This window comes from Cyclopterus lumpus, chromosome 15, assembly GCF_009769545.1.
Source record: "Cyclopterus lumpus isolate fCycLum1 chromosome 15, fCycLum1.pri, whole genome shotgun sequence".
Classification (NCBI taxonomy): domain Eukaryota; kingdom Metazoa; phylum Chordata; class Actinopteri; order Perciformes; family Cyclopteridae; genus Cyclopterus; species Cyclopterus lumpus.
In genome coordinates this window covers 7,693,224-7,715,896 of record NC_046980.1, presented here as the reverse complement: position 1 = coordinate 7,715,896, position 22,673 = coordinate 7,693,224, and the positions used below count along the sequence as shown (strand labels likewise).

Below are 22,673 nucleotides of genomic sequence, written 5' to 3'. Positions count from 1 at the left end.
TGCATCATGGGTCTGATCTCTGTTTGGCTCGCACTCCTATTTCTGAGGTCAGCCTGCAGAGCCCCGAGCCCAACAATCACAACAGACGCCAATAAATATGAAGGCAATAAAGTCAATTTGGACATAAATCCTGATTGATTATATGTCCCCATCTCAAAATGTGTGTGTGTGTGTGTGTGTGTATTGTGAAATTAAGTGAAAGAAAGATGGAAAGAGCCAGCATGCTTAGTGTCAAAACAAAAAAAAGGTAAACCCTTTATTTTCTTCTCAGTATACTTTACATAATCAACAAAAAAACATTCTACAGTACTTTAAAAAATAAGTTTAGAAAACAACAATTATACAAATCAGATTTCCCCAGAGAGTCTCTAAATTGTTTGAAACGGCGGAGCATAAGTCCATATTAAAAATAACACAAATCAAAGCATTAAAGACTAAAAGTGGAAACAAACACGGAGAACAAAGTACAGCACTGAGCATCTGTACAGTCATTTCTTTCAAGGCAAAGCCAGAATATTCCTGGATGTGTGGCGCCACTAGCGTTTGGCCACAGGATGAGGGCGTATCAGGAGAAGCCCCTCTCCAATATAAGGTCCACTGGTGATAAGTAAAATCTAGCTCCAGCTCCTGTGGTGGGATTTTGTGGAGGGTCAAGGGTCGATCTCCATGGGAACAACCGAGAGAATAGCGTCCTCGTTTCCACGGCGCACAACTATTCTCAAGGTGCCGTCCCGCTTGACGGCGGCGCTGACGTCAGTCGCTGATGAGATCCTCTGGCCGTTGACCGAGATGATGACATCGTGCTCTTTGAGCCCAGCACTGGAGAAAAGAAGGAAATAGGATGAATGGTGCATAGGTATGAAAAACAGTTATATCGGTTTTAGTTATCTGGGGCTCATTATCTTCGTAGGGTGACATGATATTCTGGCATAGTTTGAGCCACTACAGATGTGTACATGGGACTGAAAGGTAACACTGGCCTGTGATGAGGGCTTCCTGTGGGTTTAAGATGTGAACCATGCCACCACAGCATCAGTTCAAGAAAAGCTGCTGCATGTCACCCCCATCACTCTCTACCTTCATTTCCTGTCAGCTCTAACCTTTTCTATTAAATACATGCAAAGATGCCACAAAAGCAACCACAAAAACAAAAAAGTACAAGAACTGTAAGAACTTACATTTTGTGTGATGATATAAATTATGTTCTTATTGTCAGCCAATCCCAAGAAAAGACCAAAACCATCAATGAATTAATCCATCCATCCATTTTCAATATCGCTTATCCTCATTAGGGTCGCGGGGCGCTGGAGCCTATCCCAGCTGACATAGGGCGAAGGCAGGGGACACCCTGGACAGGCCGCCAGTCCATCGAGGGCACATGTAGGGACATACAACCATTCACTCTCACATTCACACCTATGGGACATTTAGAGATCAATTAACCTGCAGCATGTCTTTGGACTGTGGGAGGAAGCCAGAGAGCCCGGAGAGAACCCACGCTGCCACGGGGAGAACATGCAAACTCCACACAGAAGGACCGCTCCGACTGGGAATCGAACCCGCGGCCCTCTTGCTGTGAGGCGACAGTGCTAGCCACTACACCACCGTGCAGCCCCAATGAATTAATATCAAATATTATTTCTGTACATATCATATTCCTCTTGTTCTTCTGTTGTTGGGAAACAATACATTCAAAACTTCCACCGCAAAAAATAGTCCCCAACAAATGCACTATTTACTAATTTCTTTGCAAAACATTTTTGTGTTTTAGGAATTTGAATAATTTATGACATTCCTTCATGTCATCACATCAGTAGAAATCAATGTGCTCTCCGTTAATCAAAACGTACTATAGCCCTATCCTTATTGAACGACAATGTCTTCCCTCTGCTTGCATAATGTGTTATTACAACTTAAATAAATAAATGTAATGGCCGACAGATAAAGGATCACAAAATACACAGAAGCTACACAATAAATCAAGTTATAATCAAGTTATCCGAATGTGTTTATAGTCTTTTTTCAAACAAATCTCCCTTGTGCTTTGGTCCGGTTTGTTTGCAGGCCTGTGAGCACAATCTGAATCTGTTGTAAGAATCTGTTGTAAGAATTGTAACGGTGATATCTATATCACATATAGATATCACGTAGAAGGAGCCACAGAAATGTCATTATTCAAAAAGCAGGGTGATTTCGGCAACAAGTAAACTGACGAGGCCCTCCAGGGGTCATCGCTCAGGCGCAGGAAAACCGCCGCGCAGCCGTAACCTCCTTGCATGAGGTTTGAAGGAAATAGCTGACCTCAGCGTCTTACGAGCCCCACTCTGCTGGAGTTGTGGTGACGGTTGATTGGAGTGGGCCGCGATTGTTGAAAGTGGGGGGATATTTTTAGAGGGCCAGGCACTCCATGCACGCCGGAGTGAGCCATGAATTTACGCCCCCTTAGGACAGTTGTGTAGAAGGCTTTGTGTGTCTTTGAGTGTGTGTCTACGCACACTTGACAGTCAGAGGAGGGAAATAAAGTAAAGGAAGGGAATTAAATCTGTCTTTTTTGCATTGCGAGAGGGGAGCAGGAGCTGCACGGAGAGTGACGACAGCCAATTAAGACGTGTGGCGTGAAGTGACAACGAACATATCACACAGCTGAAAAAGAGTCAAAGACCAGTCGCATGTGTGCCTTCGGCGAAAAAACCAAGATGTTACCATCGTTAAGTTGATTTGAACTGAGCCCACTCCCATGGAGCGATATTGGGGAAAACGTCTTCCTTACGTTGCAGCTGGTGTCTTTGCGATGACCTCCATAACGTACGCTCCGGTGGTGATGTCAGGGAAGTCCCGGTGTCGAGTCTTCAGCTCCTTGGCCAGCCTGGAGGTAGGAAACGGGGCAGAGGGTTTAGCAATCAAGCGTCATTTTTATAAAGCGGAAGACGAGAACTGTATATGTCGCATTATCCCATCGTCTGAGCATAATGAAGGCTGTACTGCGACGTACATTTATGAAGTGTGCAACTTACGCTGGAGTGAGAGTCATCATCCTCACACCAATATACTTCTTCTTCGCAGACGCTCTCCCTGGAAATGGACAACAACACAATACAGATGCAATTATTCAACCTCTCAATTGCAACAGTTTGGGTTCTTAGTTTTACGAGGGTGTAAAAATCCTCCAGAGTATGTTTTTCTGCATGTGAGTGATAAACATATTACTTTAGATTGGATAGTGGATCACAGGTTACCTTGCACATGTCTCGCAGGACAGTGTGCACTCCTCACCATCTTGCTTTTCTTTTTTCATCATCTTGCTTTTTTTCATCATTCAGACAAATCAGATCAAGATGCCGAGTTGGCAGTCACATATACAACGCATGCGTGTGCTGTTCCAAAACTTTACGTGAGGTAACGGATGAAAAGCAATAAAATACAAGAACAACCTGACACGTGCTGGCATTTTCTTCCCAGTAGTTTATTTGCAATGTCATAATCTTGTTGAGTAATGCTAGCCCAAGGATTCATAATGCTAGAAATGTGGTTAATATATCTCAAGAGAGCAGAGAGGTGAAAAATATGAACCAAAGAAATGTAATGCAGAATTATGTGTTCCTTCACTGTATGTGCACATGAGATCTTGATCCAACTCTTGGAGCCAATTCTAAAAAAATGTGCCTCCTACGGTTTGTCTTGGAGATTGAATAGAAGTAATAAGATGAAAACATAATATGTTTTGTCAGTGCTATCTCATCATACCTCTGGACTGTCTGTCATAGGACTCCGCCAGGAACTCTCGTATTTTGTCTGAGGGTATGGCAAAGGAGATGCCGGCCGTCACTTTCAACGTGTTGATCCCGATCACCTCGCCATCCTGAAACATTAACGCGCAGTTTAGTTTTTGGCTCACAAAAAAAAAAAGAATGAATGTAAAAACAGGTCTAACACTAAAATATATATTTTTTTTTAAAAGGCTTACCAGATTTAACAGAGGCCCTCCGGAGTTGCCGTACTGTGAAGCAAAAAAAGATGCATCACTGAATATTTTGTGTTTTGGTTAGAAAAATGAAGCGCGTGTGTCGTGCATCTTCATTCACTCACATTTATGATGGCATCGGTCTGAATGTACTCCATGTCGGAGTTGGGAAGGCCCAGCTCTTTGCCGCCGCGCTGAGTGGTACTGACGATCCCCGTGGTAACGGTGTTCTGGAGGGAAAACGGGCTGCCGATAGCAACCACAAACTCCCCTGGTCTCAGGTCTGATGATTGGCCCAGCAACAGGACAGGGAGCTTGGTCTGAAGTGGGAAAAGATGTTCACATCACTGGAGGCCAAACATAATAATTAGCTAATGGAGACCACATAAACACATACAATGAACAATTTATAAATTAAAAGGGCATGAAAGCATGCAAAGCTTCATTTGCATATGAACAGAAAAGCTGAAGATATCCCTCAGCTGCTTTAATGCTTATGTACATAGGAGATGTAACATGCCCTGTAAGTAAGAGCTGGTCTGATGAATACATAGTATTAATGGATGTTAGTGACTAATATACCAAAATCACAAAAGACAATGTATTGCAACACATTTTTTACTTTTCTCACGAGTACGGCTCTAAAAGAAAATCTCCGACTGAGTGCAATTACTCTACTGAGCTTTAAGGACATCTCATGATCATTTGTTTTATGAGTGGACAGCAGGAAAATAATTACAGCAAAACCACTAACAATCTTCAAAACACTAACCACTCAACGCTGCATGGAAATGCTCCCAAAAAAAACCCCAATTACTTATTTTCCACCGCAGTAAGAAGTGACATTTACGCCAAACAACTCAAGATCAAAAACTTCTTTGTTTAACTGAGAGTGCAGGCCAGCTGACCAATCCTTCATAAAGGCGAGTGTTTGTGCCTTAGCTGCAAAATGGACTGATAAATGATGAGAACCTTAAGCTCCGGTTAGCCCTGTTGCACCGGGCGGTGGAAACCAGGCTACGGAGAGCTGGCCTCTACAGACAGACAGGATATATTTATCCATCCACAGTGACAGTTTCCTTCTCTGAATGAAATCGGCCTCGTGTCCCTGACTAAAGGGCCTGTCCAGAGTGCTCCTCCTATGTATCCATTTTGTTTACTCTGGGTTATTAATAGGAGCCAGAGGAGGCTGCAAGGTAACTGAGACAGCAGCACAAGTTGGCACACACAGACAAAAGAATGAAATGAAATCAATAAACACAGTCGGTCGAACACTCAGACATCGCACGCTAATTACATGAAAAAAAATATTCTCATGACTCCTTCCTGCCAACGCATGTGTACACTTTCCTCTCCGTTTCTGGATGTATATGCAGGTAAAAACAACATCAACTGACAGCTGACATATGATTCATAAACTGGGGGGAAAAGAAGAAGAAAAACAAATAGGATTGTGGGGAAACATTTAAGACACACTTTTGATTCAGTCGCCTTCGTGTTTGACTTTGCTGTCTTGAAAATCAGCGACTAGAAAAGGTGAAGTTATTATTAGATGATAGCCAGTAACTGAGGAAGAGGACCTTTCAACCCTACTTTCCACCTTACCTCACACACACACACACACACACACACACACACACACACACACACACGTCCAAGGCCGTGTTTGTGAATCCTGTGGGCTCGCTTGAACATTGTAGGGATGTTGAACGTAAACACGGCAAACACACAGGCTGCAGAAGTATGTACATAAACATGCATTTGGCCCGTGCAAACACAACACACACACAAACAAACAAACAAACAAACAAACAGGCACATGACACAGGAGTAGCAGTCTGTATAATCCCCCCCCCCCCTTCACACGCCCTTGTGAGATAAGACTATAACCAGATGGAGAGACGAAGCAAGAGAAACACACACAGCTGAGAGAGCGAGTGGCCGTCAGGTGGACGCTCGTCCCTGCCAAGACGGTCACCAGGATTATGAAAACAGTGAGTGATACTGGCGGTGTCATAGCGACTGTTGCTATCAAGCGATAACCTTGTATACTGTATCGGCTTTGTTTTCATCTCGCAGTTAATCTTAATGTCTTCTAAAAGAGTTTATTATTTACCCGAGTAATACAGAGTTCATACACGCCTACACAAAATCAGCATTAACACAAAAAAAATCAGAGTGCAAGATGCGTCAGTCCGCTGACTGGGAGAAGATGGAGACTGCTCAACGTTTGGAAGCAGCCGTAGCTTCCATATCACTTACTAATTGTGACGAGTCAGCAAATATGGAACAAGTTTTGGAAAAAATCATCTTACCATGCGAGTCTGCCTGATCCTGACCACCCAAGTGACTCACCCTGCTATTTCAGTCGAAGGTTACTCGTACTTCACCCACAGACAGCCACACTTAAAGGAAAGGGGGCAAGGTGAAGGAGGGGAACAACAAACACCACAAACCACTGGAGGAGAGTCAGAGAATGTGAGACGAATGAGTCAAGCTTTGATATCCTGTGATGCATGCAGCGTGCGTTGGCCGAGACCAGTTTATGAACAAAGAAATATTGTTGGTCTCCGACCCAGAAGTGCAGCAGTTTGATAGTATGTAAAAAAAAATTAAAAAAAACATACATGCATCAGAGTTTTTGAAAAACTCCTGAAAAGGAACACTGTCACAAAAGGAAAGCATTTTACTTCTAAATTCTTGAATGTTTAGATAAGAAAGAAAAGTGGGACATCAGATTAAAGGAGGGACGACTAAACAACTTTGACCAAATGCGTAGTTGTTGTTTTCCATCTTCTGTCGCCGAGCTGAGATTTTGATCCAGCCTCCTGCACACAGACAGATTCTCGGGACGACATGCCGATGGGACAGTCAGACAGACACGCTGTACGTGTCATTGTGTAATGCCACAGCCTCGGCCATTTAGAGGCTCATTTAAAAGCCATTACACTAACTGCCATTTTATGAGCAGGGGACCAGGTGCAAACGTACACACGTGTCTCAGAGACATGTGTACGCACACAGACACACACACACACACATGTGAGCACACAGGGGAGAAAAAAAAGGAGTCGGTTGCCAGGGCATGAACCCTCACAAGCTCAAGTCTGTGAATTAAATCCCACACACCTGGCACTGCTTAGATATACAGCTGGACGACATTGGAAAAACACACACATTCAGATGAGGGCGCTGCTTTGGGTCAGAGCTGCAGTCACTTCACACTCTCCTGTTCTTTTCACACAGGTGTCTTCAAAGCGGGGGAACACACATTTATAAGTTCCACCTTGCAACATCCATAAATACTCAGAGGGGGGGGGGGGGTTGTGCTAATGCAGATAAAACAAATGGGGGCAGGATTCAGCACGCTCATACATAACATAAGTGTGTGTGTGTGTGTGTGTGTGTGTGTGTCTGCTTGTATGGCCTGTACGGGACTTATTTAAGTGTGCATGAATGCCTGTTTCTGCGTGTTGGGCAGAAAATTACAAATACTTTAGGTGAACCATGAATTTGACACACAAAACATAAGTCATGCTGTGTGTGTCAAATTTGCTCCACTGAGCATTTCATCACACTGTCAGTGACATCAACATGTTCAAATCACACTGTCCTGAACAATATCCTTGCTGACACCAGTCCGGAAACCACTATGGGTTTCCATATGTTGTTGGAAAGGTTTCTGGTCGGGGATAAGAGCAAACATATGTCAGGGAGTTCCTCGTGTACGTTCCACTCTGTGTAGTTTTGCACGAGAGCTCAGGGGACTTGAGGGCGTCTCTGGCCAGACACCGCAGAAACTTTGAAACGCACAAATCACAATGATGAGAGGAGATGAGGTCTTCATTCGCTTCAGGAAGACTGCCGGAACTATGTGCTACTACAACTCTCTTGTTTATATAATATTGAAAATATTATATTTGACAGGCGAACTTTTCCACATTTTCCCCCGGTGTGTGCTGGGATACGTTTTATCTAGGTTTTATATGTTTAAAGCAACTATATTGTAGTCTAGACTCTTCTTTATATGGCTGAGGGAACACACTGGAATCTGCTCAAGCAAGTCAGTGGTTCCTTGGATCCCAGTCTAAAAACCAGAGGGGTTATAGCCCTGCCTGTATCTGTTGCCCTCTCATAAAGCCAACACCCACATTGTGGAGTAAGACACTTGCAATAAAAGAATTAGTAGATAATAAAAGGAACAAATATTGTTCTCATTTACCTCTAGTGCATAAAGTTTGATATTTCCAGGGTTTGAGATATCTGCCTTTAATGATACAATGGAGGTGAATGGCAACCAAAAGGTTTTACACGTTTTAAAAAAAGCAACATGTCTTTTATTGCTGGATAATCGGGAGAACACTAACAATAGTTAAGGGACAATTTGTCTTTCTTTCTTTTGAGAGTGAGTGCAGAGTAAACTCACAAAGCTGTGAGGAACACAGACCACAAAACTCACCTAAACTGCATTGGATTTCAGAGGAGGACCACAAAACCTGGCCAAACAAAACCAAAACTCTCTGCATTGTTATGTGCCAGTAAGAGGAAGTTCACAGAGGTTTTTTTCCCCCTTTCTTTCTAATTGGGGTGATAATGGACGGTTATAATCTGTGCCCCTAATGTCTTTTTAAATATATGTTGTGAATACACCCGAATACACTATAGCTTTGTATCTACATTTTTAGATAGTGAATGTCTCAAACACACTGTTGGTTATCAACCATCTGACAATATCTGCGGTTGGATTTAAATGCTTTTTACACACACATTAAGTTGACTGGTAACACAAAACAGTTTTAGGCTGCTGGGGTTGGAAAACAATTACGCAGCATCAAGACCCAGCAGGGCAAAAAAGTGTGTTTGTGTGTGTGTGTGTGTGTGTGTGTGTGTGTGTTTGTTTTCCTTGGCTCTGTTCCCTCCCTGCTGTATCCTTATAAGCTTGGGAACCATTTTGGTCACAGGGACAAGAGATGAAGGAAAGAGGTTGGGTCAGGAGGAGAAGAGGATGTAGATTCATTTCCTCTGGGTGTCTCTAAAGGACGGCATGCAGTGTCTTTCCACAGGCAACGGAGTGTGTCCTCCTCGTCCCTGCAGTGAGCCGTCTTAAACCCATCCATGTGCATACACACACACACACACACACACACACACACACACACACACACACACACACAAACAGATTTGAATAATTGATTGCAAGCTTACATTTGTCTGTCAGTACTGTTCATTAAGAGTAAATGGACACGTCTCCTACATTTACACAATGTTTCTGATAAACAGATAAATGCAGGACCACATGCCTCCAGAGAAGCACATTCCTCCTCTTTCCTCTCTGCACATAAACACAGACACAAAACTCATGCATATTCCAATAATAGCCGACTCCACACCAGCACCAGGCAAAAGTCCCAGAGAGCGGGGTTTGAGCCTCTTAATAGCGATGGGTAAAACAGAGACAGACAGAGCTATTGTTTCAGGGGACCATCAGGAAAACACGTCACCAGTTTTCCCTGCCACACTCCGACATCTCATAAAAAATTAATGTGTAGTTATCCAACAGTTTTAGTGGGAATTACTTCCTTTTGAGGCAACTTATCATTACACCGCCTGGTGTCTAAAATAGGAATGGCATCTATATGCAGTTCACATTAATACCTCTTATATTTTAGTTATTTTTGCTGAGCTCCAGTGTGGACAAAGTATCAATGCAGTCACTGGATTCAGCTTCATGAAACCCAAGGTTAATGGCTGCACAGGCCATGCGGTAAAATGATCTGGAATGATATGGAAAATTCCCTGCTCGGTACAGTTTATTGTTTTGAAGTCCCTCCAAGTGGTCAATATAAGTCCATATGGCGAAATAAAGTTCCCTCCAAGTCAGCAAGCTTTCAAGTCAGAGTGAAAGCAGGTAAATCTGAACGCGTCCAATTCACTGTGAGCGCTTCCAAGTGAATGTGGCCGTGTCCAAGTTCTGAGTGAAAGAATGAGGTTAATGAGAGGCCTTCGAAAAGCTGAAGCACAATGGGCTCTATCATTATTGTGCCGTTGCCACATCACACAATGCAATTAGCCTATTAGCTCACACGGTCCTCCAGACACATGGATCCATTTTCCAGGCCTTGACCACGTCGCGCGGTCTTTCTTTGACCCTCTTCCTTTCTCTTCCCCCCCCATTCTTTCTCCACAGGAACAAGTGAGTGCAGCACTTTCCCCCTTCCTTTCCCCCTCTGAAGTTCCATCTGCTGTAGACGGACTAATGTATTCCCCAGAGCTGAGGGTTAGACCGCAGCCCAGAGAACGGACCGGGTCTGGAGACCAATAAACTCCAATTTCACATCGAAAAAAAGGGAGAGAATGAAGTTAGAAGCGAGTCTTTACACTCAGGGAAAACCTAACGCTTTACTTTCTCACTCATAAACTGGTGCAATTGTTTATTGATTATCTGTGGCTTCTCGTGGAGTGCTGAGTCAGCTTTTTAACTCACAGAGAGGACGCTATGAGGAAAAGAGTAAGGAATAGAGAGTGAAGGCAGATGAGAATGAGGGAGAGGGGGATGGATGATTAAAGATATATATTCAGCAGGGTATGAATTTTTAAATAACTGATCTGAAAAGCTTCTTACACTATAGATACATTTTGTGGGCTCATTTAATGTTTGTTTAGCGGCATATTGTTGTAATGATTTTAACTCTACAACTTCCATTCCTCTTTCATTCTCTATGGATCCAGTATGCAGTGAGAAATTAGGGATATCTTTCTCATTTCTTGGTGTCATAGCTGTTACCTCAGGTCCAATATCAGAGATGGAGAATTGAGACACTGAAACAGACTTAACCGCAAACTATTTCACTATTAACACAGCTGACATAACAATCTTCAAGTTCCACTTACTCGCTTATTCTTTTGACTTTATCGCACATTCTTCAGCAGCAACTGAAGTTCGCTTAGTTGTCATTAAGTGAAGATTATTCTGAGGACTGCGATACAGTCGAAAAGCACCGGAACAAGAAAGTAAGTGGACCTCGAGTGAAGATTTCTTTGTCAAATTCAACTATTAACACAGCTTTTAAATGGAAATCCTGCGTCCATATATTGGTCAGCAGTCAGAGACTTGAAGACAACTGACGAAGAAGAAGACTTGTCTGCAAGGGCTCCAGATTTGATTTGAGACTTACTTTTCCGGCACTCCGTTATAAAAGAAGATTCAGTGAAATGTCCTTGTGTTAAAGAAGAATATTTCAAAGCTGGAATTCCCAGTTATTACTCATGGGTACTGCAATTAAATACCATATAGCTATAGGTTTAGATGACTATACTTTCTCTTTTAAATGTAATACAAATGACAAGTTTCCTCGCGCTCCTACCCTCTCATTAGATCTTACTCATCCTCTAATTTCACCCAGTATTGGATACACGCACACACACACACACACACACACAGACACACACACACACACACACACACACACACACCACCTTCCCCTCATTAGCAGGAATGTCAGTTCCATCTAAATCATGTGGGCTTTCCAAAGAGACCACATGTCTTCTGGGGCTACATCACAGACTCAAGGCCTGGATAACCTGCTCCGTCTTCACGCGATGACTTTTCCACTCTTTATCACATAAAACAAGTGCACCCATGATGGTGAATGTATTTTCTACCAGTGTGACACCCTGAATACATCTGGCTGTCATTTGATTGCAATGAACCTGCTTCATTGCAATCGCCTGCACATTAAACCAGTAAAGTCGTGATGTCACGCAGAGGTCTTCTGCAATGATGACGATTACATTATTATTATTGTTGACCAGCAACAAGTTATTTTTTAATGCTTCTACAACACGAAGTAACAGATATTCCTGAATCTGCAGCCATCTGCGAAGACTGAACACGTGGTGCAAACGAATCCCCCGAAAGAGGATCAGCTCGTCATCGGCAGACGGGACGTCTTTTGTGAAAGGATGAACAAAAGCAAAGTGTCTGTCACTGCTCTTTTCCGCACTCCCAGTGTCGGCCGAACAAAAAACGGAATGTTTCCACTTCTTTTCAGACTTTGAGTTCTTTGTAACACACCTTGCGTTGCTGTCATGAGCATCCTTTTAGCGGCGTCACCCAGCCATGAGAGAGAGCTCCATAATGCACTCAGCTCTGACTGACTCTGGCTATGGGCCCTGGCTCCCTGTGGTCCAGTAGACGGAGAAATAAAATCGGACAGCAGAGAAGTGCAGCTGACGTATGTCCTGTGCAGCACAGTGTCGAAAGATATTTGACTCCTTTACTAAAAGTAAAACCACTGGCAACAGGTTTGATGAGTTTATGGGTACAGATTGTAAAGCCCTCTGAGGCAAATTTGTAATTTGTGATTTTTGGCTACACAAAATAAATTGAATTGAATTGAATGATAGTCTCTTGAGTTTTGTAATATCCTTCAGTGGTTTTTGCAGCCTGAACAACAACAGAATCTGGATCGTCTTTTAAATACCCATTTGGCTGCACCAGCGTTCTGTGATTAATCGTCTAGATGTTGAACACTGTCATGCCAGTCTTCAATCCCTCAGCCTTCAATTGCTCAACAGTTTGAAATGCCAAAGAGTGAGTTGTTGCTTTGATCCCCGTTGAGACTGGTGAAAGCTTTGTCAAGAGGACATTTGTTTTCATTCCAATTGACCCATAAATCTTTGAATAAAATCTCATTTCTGAAACCAAGATGTATTGTTCTCCTCCGGGAGCCGGGTCAAAAGCGTGGCTTTGTGTAGACGTGATATGGAGGTTGTGACTACACATGAATGGATGAAATGTGATCATTTGGATCAAGAAGCAAAAAGACAAGAAAAGTAAGAGAACGTTTAGTGAGAAGGAGTGAGACCCTTTGGTCTTAATTAAACTACGATAATTAAACTACTAATTCAACATCTCAACGGGACTTTGATGAGAGGATCAATACCACTCCCATGTGTGTATTCCTTTCATGCAGCTCTAGAGTCAGGAGCCAATTAGCTTAGCTTAGCATGAAGACTGGAAGCAGAGGGAAACAGCGTTAATCTACGCTAACCCAAGGTAATCACCTCCTTGCTCTAATTCTATATTTAAAGGATGGACATAACCCTGGTATTGATCTTTTCATTGCACTCGCAAGAGAGTGAAGAAGCATATTTCACAAAATGCTCCGAAAACTTTTCCTTTTAAAATAAAACTGTCTGAGAGAGGCGAGAAGTCAACATTTCACTTCCTAGATGTATCTCACTATCACTGTACTCTTTCTGTCTCTCTACTGGCCTCCTGACTGTCGGGCACTTTGACTGACCGGTGCGTCGATCTTGATGAGGGCGATGTCCGACTTCTCGTCCACGTCTTTGATTTTGGCGTCGTAGGTGCCGCCGCTCTTTAGCTCCACTTTCACTCGGTGCTTATTGGCCACGACGTGGGCATTGGTCACAATCTGGCCATCTTCCGCCACAATAAAGCCAGAACCGCTGGCCACCGCCACCTCCCGCTTGGAATAGGTCATTCTGTGTGGGGAAGGAGAGGATGGAGGGAGGAAGGAGAGAATTTATCTTCACTAGAAAAACAAACTGAGAAGACAGCAAAACCAACGCATGATGTAACAGCAGTGTAACACTCCAAGCTTGAAAGCATTTGAGCGTCTGCACAGGAATTACATATATAAACAGTCGCCAGGTAAGTATTCAAATGTGAGCTGGGGAGATTAAGTATACATAAAAACAGTAAGAGGAAGAAACTAAATACAGCACAAGCTCAATGAAGAACCGCTTTCAAGTCAAAGAGGGAAGAAAAAGGCGAGACGGAGCCGAGTGAGGGAAAGATGGAAACCTGTGAATCAGAGAGCTGCAGACGTTCAAGGAACCATTTTACAAGCTACAGTGACAGACGCCGCGGAGACGACGCAGACTAAGAATTGAGGTGTCAAAGAAAGACGAGATGCAGAGATTAAAAAAAAAGAGCATAAAAGCTGCTGAGAGGATGAAAAGGAAAGACGTTGAAAGACTGAAGTGGAGAATGAGGTGCTCTACCAACTGGTGTGGTCTGGCTAAGTACACAGGTGTGTGTTTCAGTCTGTGCCACACACACACACACACACACACACAGGTGCACAGCTCTTACTTGCGGTAAAGTTCAATGTGAACGACAGACGGAGCAATTTTCTCCACCACGTCGGCGATGAAGTTGTATTTGTGTCTTGGGCTGTCTGGGTTGTCCTGAGCTGGAAAAACAACACATATACACAAACGCACACACACAGACACACACACACACACACACACACGTCAGGATGGCAGACGAGTAAAAGCAAACAAAATATGCACTGAAATACTGCACGATGTCAGAGCTGTGTGAGAATAGAGAACCAACAAATAAAATGGGTCTTTATCATAACACAGAGGCGAAAAGAAAAGATGACAGTTCCTCTGTGGTGGAGACTGTCTCGGTCAGGGCTGACACACACACACATGCACACACACACACACACACACACACACACACACACACACTCATTTACAAACTCATAACCCTGACCAATAAACCTCTCATATGAATACTCAACCTTGACCTTTACCCCTCTTTCTTTGTGGTTTCTCTACTCTAAATTCTTGAACCATCAAAAGATCTTTTGTCAAGAACAAACTGGTCCTCGCAACTATAATTCCACTCAGACTCACACACACACACACACACACACACTGTCTGACACTGTATGTGTGAGGACTGCCAAATTCCCTGAATCACCCATCGCACCACCTATCCAAGGCAAGTCAGGAAATGTTGACTGATTCACCTGGTACTTAAGGTCTAGCCACAACACAGCTTAACCAAAGTTATGAATCAAGATTCCCCAGACCTTTCCCTCGGAACTTTTCAATCAACCCCTTATTTTGCCACGAGCCTCAAACTATTTCGTCTTACAGGGACACTTTTCAGCCATTGCCTTCTCCTAGAGAGCATCATTTAGAAAAGTCAAAGCTCTGGAGTGTCATTGATTGCAGTGAAGGGTTAAGGAAAGAGAAATAGTCTTTCTGCTTGAGGTGCATTTAAGCTAACAGAAGCATGGAATGAGGACCATCTCGCCGGACTGAATGCCACTAAATTATACAGCATGAAAAAATGTGACAACCCGCAAGGGGAACATTCTGGTGTTATTTGATCATTAAACTCAACTCTGCCCGTCTGCCTATGAGACGAGTCGACCACCATGACGACGTGAGCCAGGACTTTAGCACAGAGGTGCTTTGAATGCTGCCGTGCTGATGTGGTCATGTTTACCAATAAGGTCCATGTGTTACATTTGCTTATTAGCATCAAACACAACACAAGTACAACTGAGACTGATAGAAATATCATTAGTTTAGCAGGTATTTAGTTTAGAAGAAAAATAACGTATTGAAAGAATATAATTTTGACCCGATGATCGTCATAGATTAAAAAAGTCATAGAATCATCAAAGTGAGAATGAATGTCTATATCAGATTCTTATAATAGTTATTGAGACTTTTTACTCACAACCGCAAATTTGAACCTCATGGTGGCGCTAGAGGAAAAGGTCATGGGATCACCAAAGTCAGTAGGATACATCCTCTGGGCACCATGAACGCCTGTATATAATGTTGAGAATACATAACATTCTGTGGTTCTCAACACTATGGGGTTGGATAATTAAAATAAAAAAATAAAACAACATGTTTTAGACTGAGGAATGTATTTACATTACATCGCCTGTACCAGGGATATAATTTGCCTCAAAGTAGATTTTATTGAGCGTACGTGAGAGTCAAAGTGAGCATGCATTTAAGTTTACGATGGGGGATTTCCGGCGGATCAGTGGGAGAGAAAAAGTCACCGAACGTATCAACAATCCACAGAGCCTGCAGCACATTGGACAACAACTAGGTGCCGTCTATTCAAACTACACTACACTGGAAAGTCGAGGACACCGAACCTGATTATTCTGTGGGGGGGGTGGGGGGGGGAGGTTGACACTCGAAAAGGTTGCTGCTCTAGATATCTGTTGCAAATTTCATCTAGTTGTGAAGACATTTAAGCCCAATTTGTAAACCTTGTGGTGGCACTCGAGGGAAAAAGTCAAGGGGGAAACCAAAGTCGGACGGTTTCATCACCTCGGGAGCGTGAACGTCTGTTTAAAAAGTCACAGCAATCCATCTGTTAGTTTTTGAGATATGTTGGTCTGTGCAGAAGTGATGGACCGGTTCTCCAAACCTCCACAAATGTATTTTCACAGTTGACCTTTAAGGCTACAAATCAAGCATTGAATCTGGTAAATGTCACACGAGTTTCTCATCACAGTAAGCGAGAGGAGAAATGGAAGGATTGGAGTTATTTTCCCCCATACTAGATTCACACGTGTGTTCGTGGTCAACTCGGATGGGATTATAATTAGAGAGAGCAGGCCCAGTGTCCAGAACCTGTTGTTTCTGGAGCATCCACTTCACCATGTTACGATGAGCGCTGCCTCCTCACACACACACACACACACACACACACACACACACATGCGGGGGAAATGTACTTCCAGAGACACGCTTGAACTGCAACGCTATGTGATGATAGTAGCATGATAGGCCCATTAGTGACGAGTTGGGAAATCCTGAATCAGATGTTGTGCACAGTTCAGTTACATTAAAGAGCCCGGCCAAGCTATTGTCGTATGATTTATACACTGTGTGGGATTATTTCACGGCTGAACTCAGCTTTGAAAGGCTTTACTGCTGTAGAATGAAGTCGATTTACGAGCAGATGTCTCCTTAAATGCCCCAAACTACTAATTCATCTTTAACTTCGAAGTGTTGAAAGAAAGACGGCATGTCAAGCTTTTTGAATAGCGTTTAATCCGCATAAGTGCTTTTGTAACATTTCTTCCATCTACTGAATTGGTGCCAGAGGCTCACTCTGGAAGCCCTGTAATTACAGGCATCACATAGGTAGCAAATAATTGACTTTCCACTGTGTGCAAAAACATGTTGAATTTTAAAATGCTTATTATAGGGCAAGAAAAGGGGAGATACCCCAGATTATGTAGATGTTGGTCATGTCAGTAATGTGAACAGATGAGGTAGACACATCAAACGGCTCCCACTCCAATACAAAGATGGACTATTAAGTAGTTTGCAAAGCATGCAGCTCAGGTAACTTAACTAGAAGATGATTTGTTGATATATTATAAGTAAAAGAGACCAGAGGACAGGTGTACTTCTAGTTGGAGGTCAATATGACACTAGAAGCTGCTCCCAGACATTACTACCAAAAATATAGATTGATACGCAGGCATATGAGGGCCATTCATTGTAGGTAGATTAAATTATAATAATGATGGATAAGGGGATGGGGGTAATATTGTGAGTTGTTAAATTGAAATCCTTTATTCTGACTTTGACCACTACTCTAGATTGCTCTTGCCCATCTTCAAACTGAGCAGAGGTCTAATATTTGCTCAAAACGCTTGTCTGGGTGAACAGCGGCTTTGAGCATCAGTTGACATAAAATGTCTAAAAGTTTGGGGTCTGGAGTCAAATCGAGCATTAAATGGCAGGAAACCATTCAAATACAACATTTGGAAAGTACATATAAAGTTTCTCTCTTTTTTTCGCCATCTCTCTCTCTCTTTCTCCTTCCCACACACACACACACACACACACACACACAAAGGCCACCTATCCCCACCCCTCCATATACCCATTACCCCCTCTCTGCTGTAAACATTGACCTTCACCCACTCAAGATCTCAGCTTCTTTTCTTCTTTTCTTTTCCTACATAGGACACTCTGTGTTATTGGCGCCTGCAGGCGGAAGCAGTTTCTGATCCCCTAAACTATAAAAACTAGATGTGAATATATACGGTAAGATCAGATCTTCTCTGTGCACGGACACTCACACACACACACACACACACACACACACACGCACACACACACACACACACACACACACACACACACACACACACACACATTCTATACTGTTGGGCAAACTGAGGCCCTCCAGAAACAGGCTTATGCTAAATGTGTAAACAAACAAGATCATTTCACTGGTGGCTCAATATGGCTCTTATTTTCTGCAGGTAAAACTTTTTGTTTTATTAGGGACTTCACCCAAGATTGGCAGCACACGATACAGCCAGAAACACACACACACACACACATCTGAGTAAATAAGGGGACAGTTTTAGCAGCATAGCAACAGTGAGGTGCTAAGTTATGCACTTGGGATGGGGGGGGGGTACACAGACCTACTGTGAAATGTACATAAATAATGCAGATTTATTGTCCAACCGTGAGGGCCGACAAGAGGTATGGTGGCCTTGGGAAGTCATTTGTTTGTTTGTGTGATTTTAAGGACATAGAAACGTGTTGTTGTCAGAATTAGACGAGATACATGAGAGCATAAAAACAAAGGATGTCTAATAACAGAAGCTGCAGCAAAGATGGTCGAGCAGAAAGAAATAATGAGCAAGAGTATTAGAGGCATCGTGAACAGGAAGGAAGATGATGAGAAAACCAGACAGAGACGTGCAGAAACAGGAGCCGAGACAGACTGATAGAACAACATTAAAAAAAAAGAAGGGGAAAGACACATGCACAGAGATGATCTTTTAATATCATTGGCTGAGACAAGTCGAGGAAGAATGTGCATATTCAGCACATGTCACCAGCCGGAGTCACAGAGTGTATTCTGCTGTATTGGATTGGGTTTACAATTGGATTTAAATCTCAACAGATCATCTGCATGGCCACACCTTTATGCGCCCAGATCAACTTCTTAAAGTGTGCGTGTTGTTTCAGCCGCCTCTGTAATTATTAGGATATTTGAGGCCTCCTGTTGCACGCTCTATCAAAAGTCCTGCATGTCATCCCCCTCTATCCCTCAACAGTGTATCCTGTCAGTCTCTCCATTATCAAAGTCAATCAGAGCTTTCAAATTGCCAAAAGCATCCAAAAAAGTGGGTCAATTAAAAAAAATATGACCCCCACGGTCACAGAAAGATTTGACCTTGTTTTCTTTTGCAAAAACGAACAACTTGCATAATAAAAAGTCTTTACCCTTTCACACACGAAATGACATCATGCAAAGTGCACTCGCATATGTTTTCTTGACACGGGACCAAGTTGCAGGGTATAGTGAAAGGATCTCAGAGGGGGGGGGGGGGGGGCGCTGAGTTTCTTTTCAATGTCAACTCCTGGGATTCATCAAAACGACTGGTTTCATCGCAGCGATGGGAATGATGTGCACTGGGTTCCTTGGGACATCAATCGCACTCACCGCAGCCTCGCTCTGTTTCATGACTTAACTCTTGAAGTTGTTTACACGTCTGAGGAACAACTGTGGCGATACAGTCTTCCCTACCACCGCGCCCACACAGTGTTTGATGTAAACATATCCCAAAAATACAGGTTTGCTAACTTGGTGTTTTCCTTCGGTGTCTCCTGCCTGTTTTAAACTGTCTTCAAGGAGAGGAGGAATTATGGCTTTGAATCAGCGCCAGGCATTCCTTCATGTGACTGTTAAGCGTGATTTATGAGTGACAACCGAAAGACAGCGAGGGAGGGAGAGAGGAAGGAGTTTTGGGGGGGGGGGGGTTCCAAGCTTTGAGGTAAGTTATAGGACTTCGAGGCAACAGGTGTTGAAGCCCTTCATTCAGACGCTCTCAACTGCAGATGTTGGGCGCACACTTCAGATGCACATGTGTAAAAACACATACGCCAGAAACCGATACAATCCCTTTACCACCTGCAGCCTCGTGCGTTGTCTCCTTCCTGGATACTTCACATGATGTTTTAAGATATATCATTAACGATGATGAATAGCTCGCTGATTAAACTGGAAAGAAAGTGCATTCTTAGCTGGACTGTGCAACAGCAGGCATGAAGAATGATGTCTGATTAGTGCTGAGCTCCACCATTCAGGGTGAAATACTTTTCACATGACACTCTAGAGTGCAGGTTCATACTGAAACGCTCACATATATACCAGATATTATGAATGTAATCACGTCAGTGCTGTTTCACAACGGCCACAGTGCATCCTACTTATCAGGCTTTGTAAATTCCTTTCTGGACAGCTAATGCAGGCTTCACTGGCATGAGCTGTTAAAAACAATCAGGCGGATTATAGCCGCGTGATTGCTCACATCAAGCATGACATCAGGGGAGAGCTCATGACTTCATTCAAGCGGACAAGAGTTAAAAATTTTTTTTTAAAAACAGTTCTCTGATCAAGCCTAATTATGATGCAGGGACAAGAGGGACACACAGTTGAATGGTGGCTCTTGTTATCCTGAACACAGGGGATTGTGTGCCACTGAACGCAGCTTTAAGCTCTAACATCTGGGCGAGGTTCAAACCACAAACGTCCTGTGAGGATTTGAGGGGTCAGTGACACACAATAAAAGACAATTTACAGATGTACTTGAGCCAATCTGGACATGCTGTGAATGAACGTGTGTATGTTTGAGAAGGACACACAGTCCAGTGGGTCTTAAAGGGACCCACGGTAGTTTGTCTAAGTGTTCCAGATATAGCACCACGATCATAAATGTTCTACCAAATCAATATATCACTTTGTGTTGTCATGTCAACAACCTGAGCGTATACCTTTCCCGCAGGCTCCCCTCTGGATGAACAGAACAGGTGGCTGCTGCAGCTTCTGCGCCCGGCGGCTGACCGTCTTCAGCTCGCAGATATTCCGGTAGGACACGCCATCGCTTCCACAAACCGGGTCGGTGGCTTTGCACACGCAAGTGCCACTCTTGCTTCTCCTCCTCACCGTGATAGTGTATGCCACCCCGGCGGAGACGGAGCACTCCAGCCCCTCTCCGCACACCGGGTCCCCGAGCTTCCCCAAGCCGCCGCAGGCTTCGCCCTCGCCGGACGCGCACACCGGGCAGCAGTGGCATGCGTCGAGGCTTTGTCCCGCCTGGCAGTCGGCTGATAGCCGGGGACACATCGACTTGTCACACCGAGCAGGACATCCGATGACATACCGGTTGGAGATTTGCGCATCTGCCGGCACGGACGCAAACGCTACGATGACGCACAGCAGTGTCCAACACATGGTTTGTTAAAAAAAATAAAACTAAACTAAAAGTTGTAAAAGTTAAATAGAAAGTTTTTTAAAAAGGACTTCCAAAAGCTCGCTCTCTGTTTGCAGTGTAATGGGATGAGAGAGCTCAGTAGTAATGAGAGGGGAGTCACTTCAGCTGGAGAGGCATTTCACAGAAACTCCACTGCGCAGCCATTTACGCGACTTTTACGGTTTTTTTTTTGTTGTTGTTGCCAGCACCACCACATAGAGGCAACACACTTTCTCCATAATCACAACACGCCTGGTGATTGGTGCGTTTACATGACGTACAGAACGGAGGAGCTGCGCCATCGGAGTGTCTCCAGAAGTGTGAGGATTAAAACAAATGAAAATAAACCCGCATGGGAATTGATCTAAGCGCGGTGACAGCAAGCTAAATATTTGTCAACAAACAGCATTGATACATGTGTCATCAAGGTGAGTGAAGATGATCTTTTCTCTTGACTCCCTCCAAGGAGGATTAGCAAGGAGGCCAACGTCTTCTACCCCTCAAAAAGAACATTTTAGACCAATTTTGGCTGATTTTGGCACTGACCCTGACTTTATTTACAACAACAACAACAACAACAACAACAATAGAAAATAGAAAAACCCCAGTGGTGGAAGGAGCCACAGCACAGCAGTCCAGATGTTGTACATGCTGCACAGACCTCCACACATCCTGCAGACCTATTTTTCATTACTACTCCCTTTATGAATAAGTTGCTCCTGGCATCCACACAAGCCCTCTGGCTAATTATGAAAAATAGGAGTGGAAAAATGTAGTTAATGTAACACTTTGTAAACAGACACATTTATTCTAATTGGAGAATTGTAAGAGAACCTCTTAAAAAACCCTCATTTCTGATCTTATCCTATGGCTCTATAAGCACTCGGATAGCAGGGAAATAAACAACATCTAATGAGGACATCCACATAACAACAATTATTGAAGCCAAAGTTCAAGAGTAAATCAGAGTAATCTAAACAAGTCTTTGCATTGTGCCACATACAGCACTCTTGGAGAACTAAAACATCTTTGTTAATGTTGGTGAACCACTAATGTCTGTTAGGGTTACATGTCTCAGGTGAGCTGTAAAAGACTGAGGCAGTGAATCAGTGTAATAAGACTCCTCAATGTAATGTGATTGATGGGAACAGGGTTATTAATGGCTCCTGGTTTAGATGGTGTTGCTGGATGCAGGGGAGCGCCACCGCTGCTTGGGAGCGGAGTGGATTGTGGGACGAGGGCTCCTGCGGTGTGCCAGCTCTCGGGGTAACACAAGCCTCTGTATCCAAAAGGCAATTAGAGAGGGCCATAAAGGGATGGAGGGAAGTCATATTCTCTAAAAGACTGAACTGCCTTGTGCCGCACAGAAAACAGCGAGAGTGTACAATCTAGACCTGTAACTCAGAATTCAAGTTAGGCTGATTGTTTCCAGTTAAATGAGAGCAACACGTCATTTTAATGCATAACAACACACACACACACACACACACACACACACACACACACACACACACTGTCGACTGCTATAAAAATGGATGAAACACAGCAGTAGTGAGACCGTACTTCATCATCATCATCATCAGACCCATTATGTGGCAAAACTCGTGGAGCTC

General features: G+C 43.5%; 1 protein-coding gene across 2 annotated transcripts; it reads right to left on the bottom strand.

Annotated features, from left to right (window-relative positions):
- Positions 1-225: 225 nt before the first annotated feature.
- LOC117744412 (serine protease HTRA1A-like) lies at positions 226-21,224 on the bottom strand. 2 transcript variants are annotated; one of them, XM_034552667.1, is made up of 9 exons: positions 20,582-21,224; positions 14,085-14,184; positions 13,267-13,471; positions 4,087-4,281; positions 3,965-3,997; positions 3,745-3,859; positions 3,015-3,072; positions 2,771-2,866; positions 226-819 (listed from the first exon to the last, which is right to left on the bottom strand). In XM_034552667.1, the coding sequence occupies exons 1-9, from the start codon at positions 21,039-21,041 to the stop codon at positions 651-653; spliced, it is 1,431 nt and encodes a 476-aa protein (XP_034408558.1). In that variant the 5' UTR covers positions 21,042-21,224; the 3' UTR covers positions 226-650. The 2 variants fall into 2 exon arrangements, with proteins under 2 accessions (XP_034408558.1, XP_034408560.1); XM_034552669.1 differs by lacking the exon at positions 14,085-14,184 and having other exon boundaries at positions 20,582-21,000.
- Positions 21,225-22,673: the final 1,449 nt, after the last annotated feature.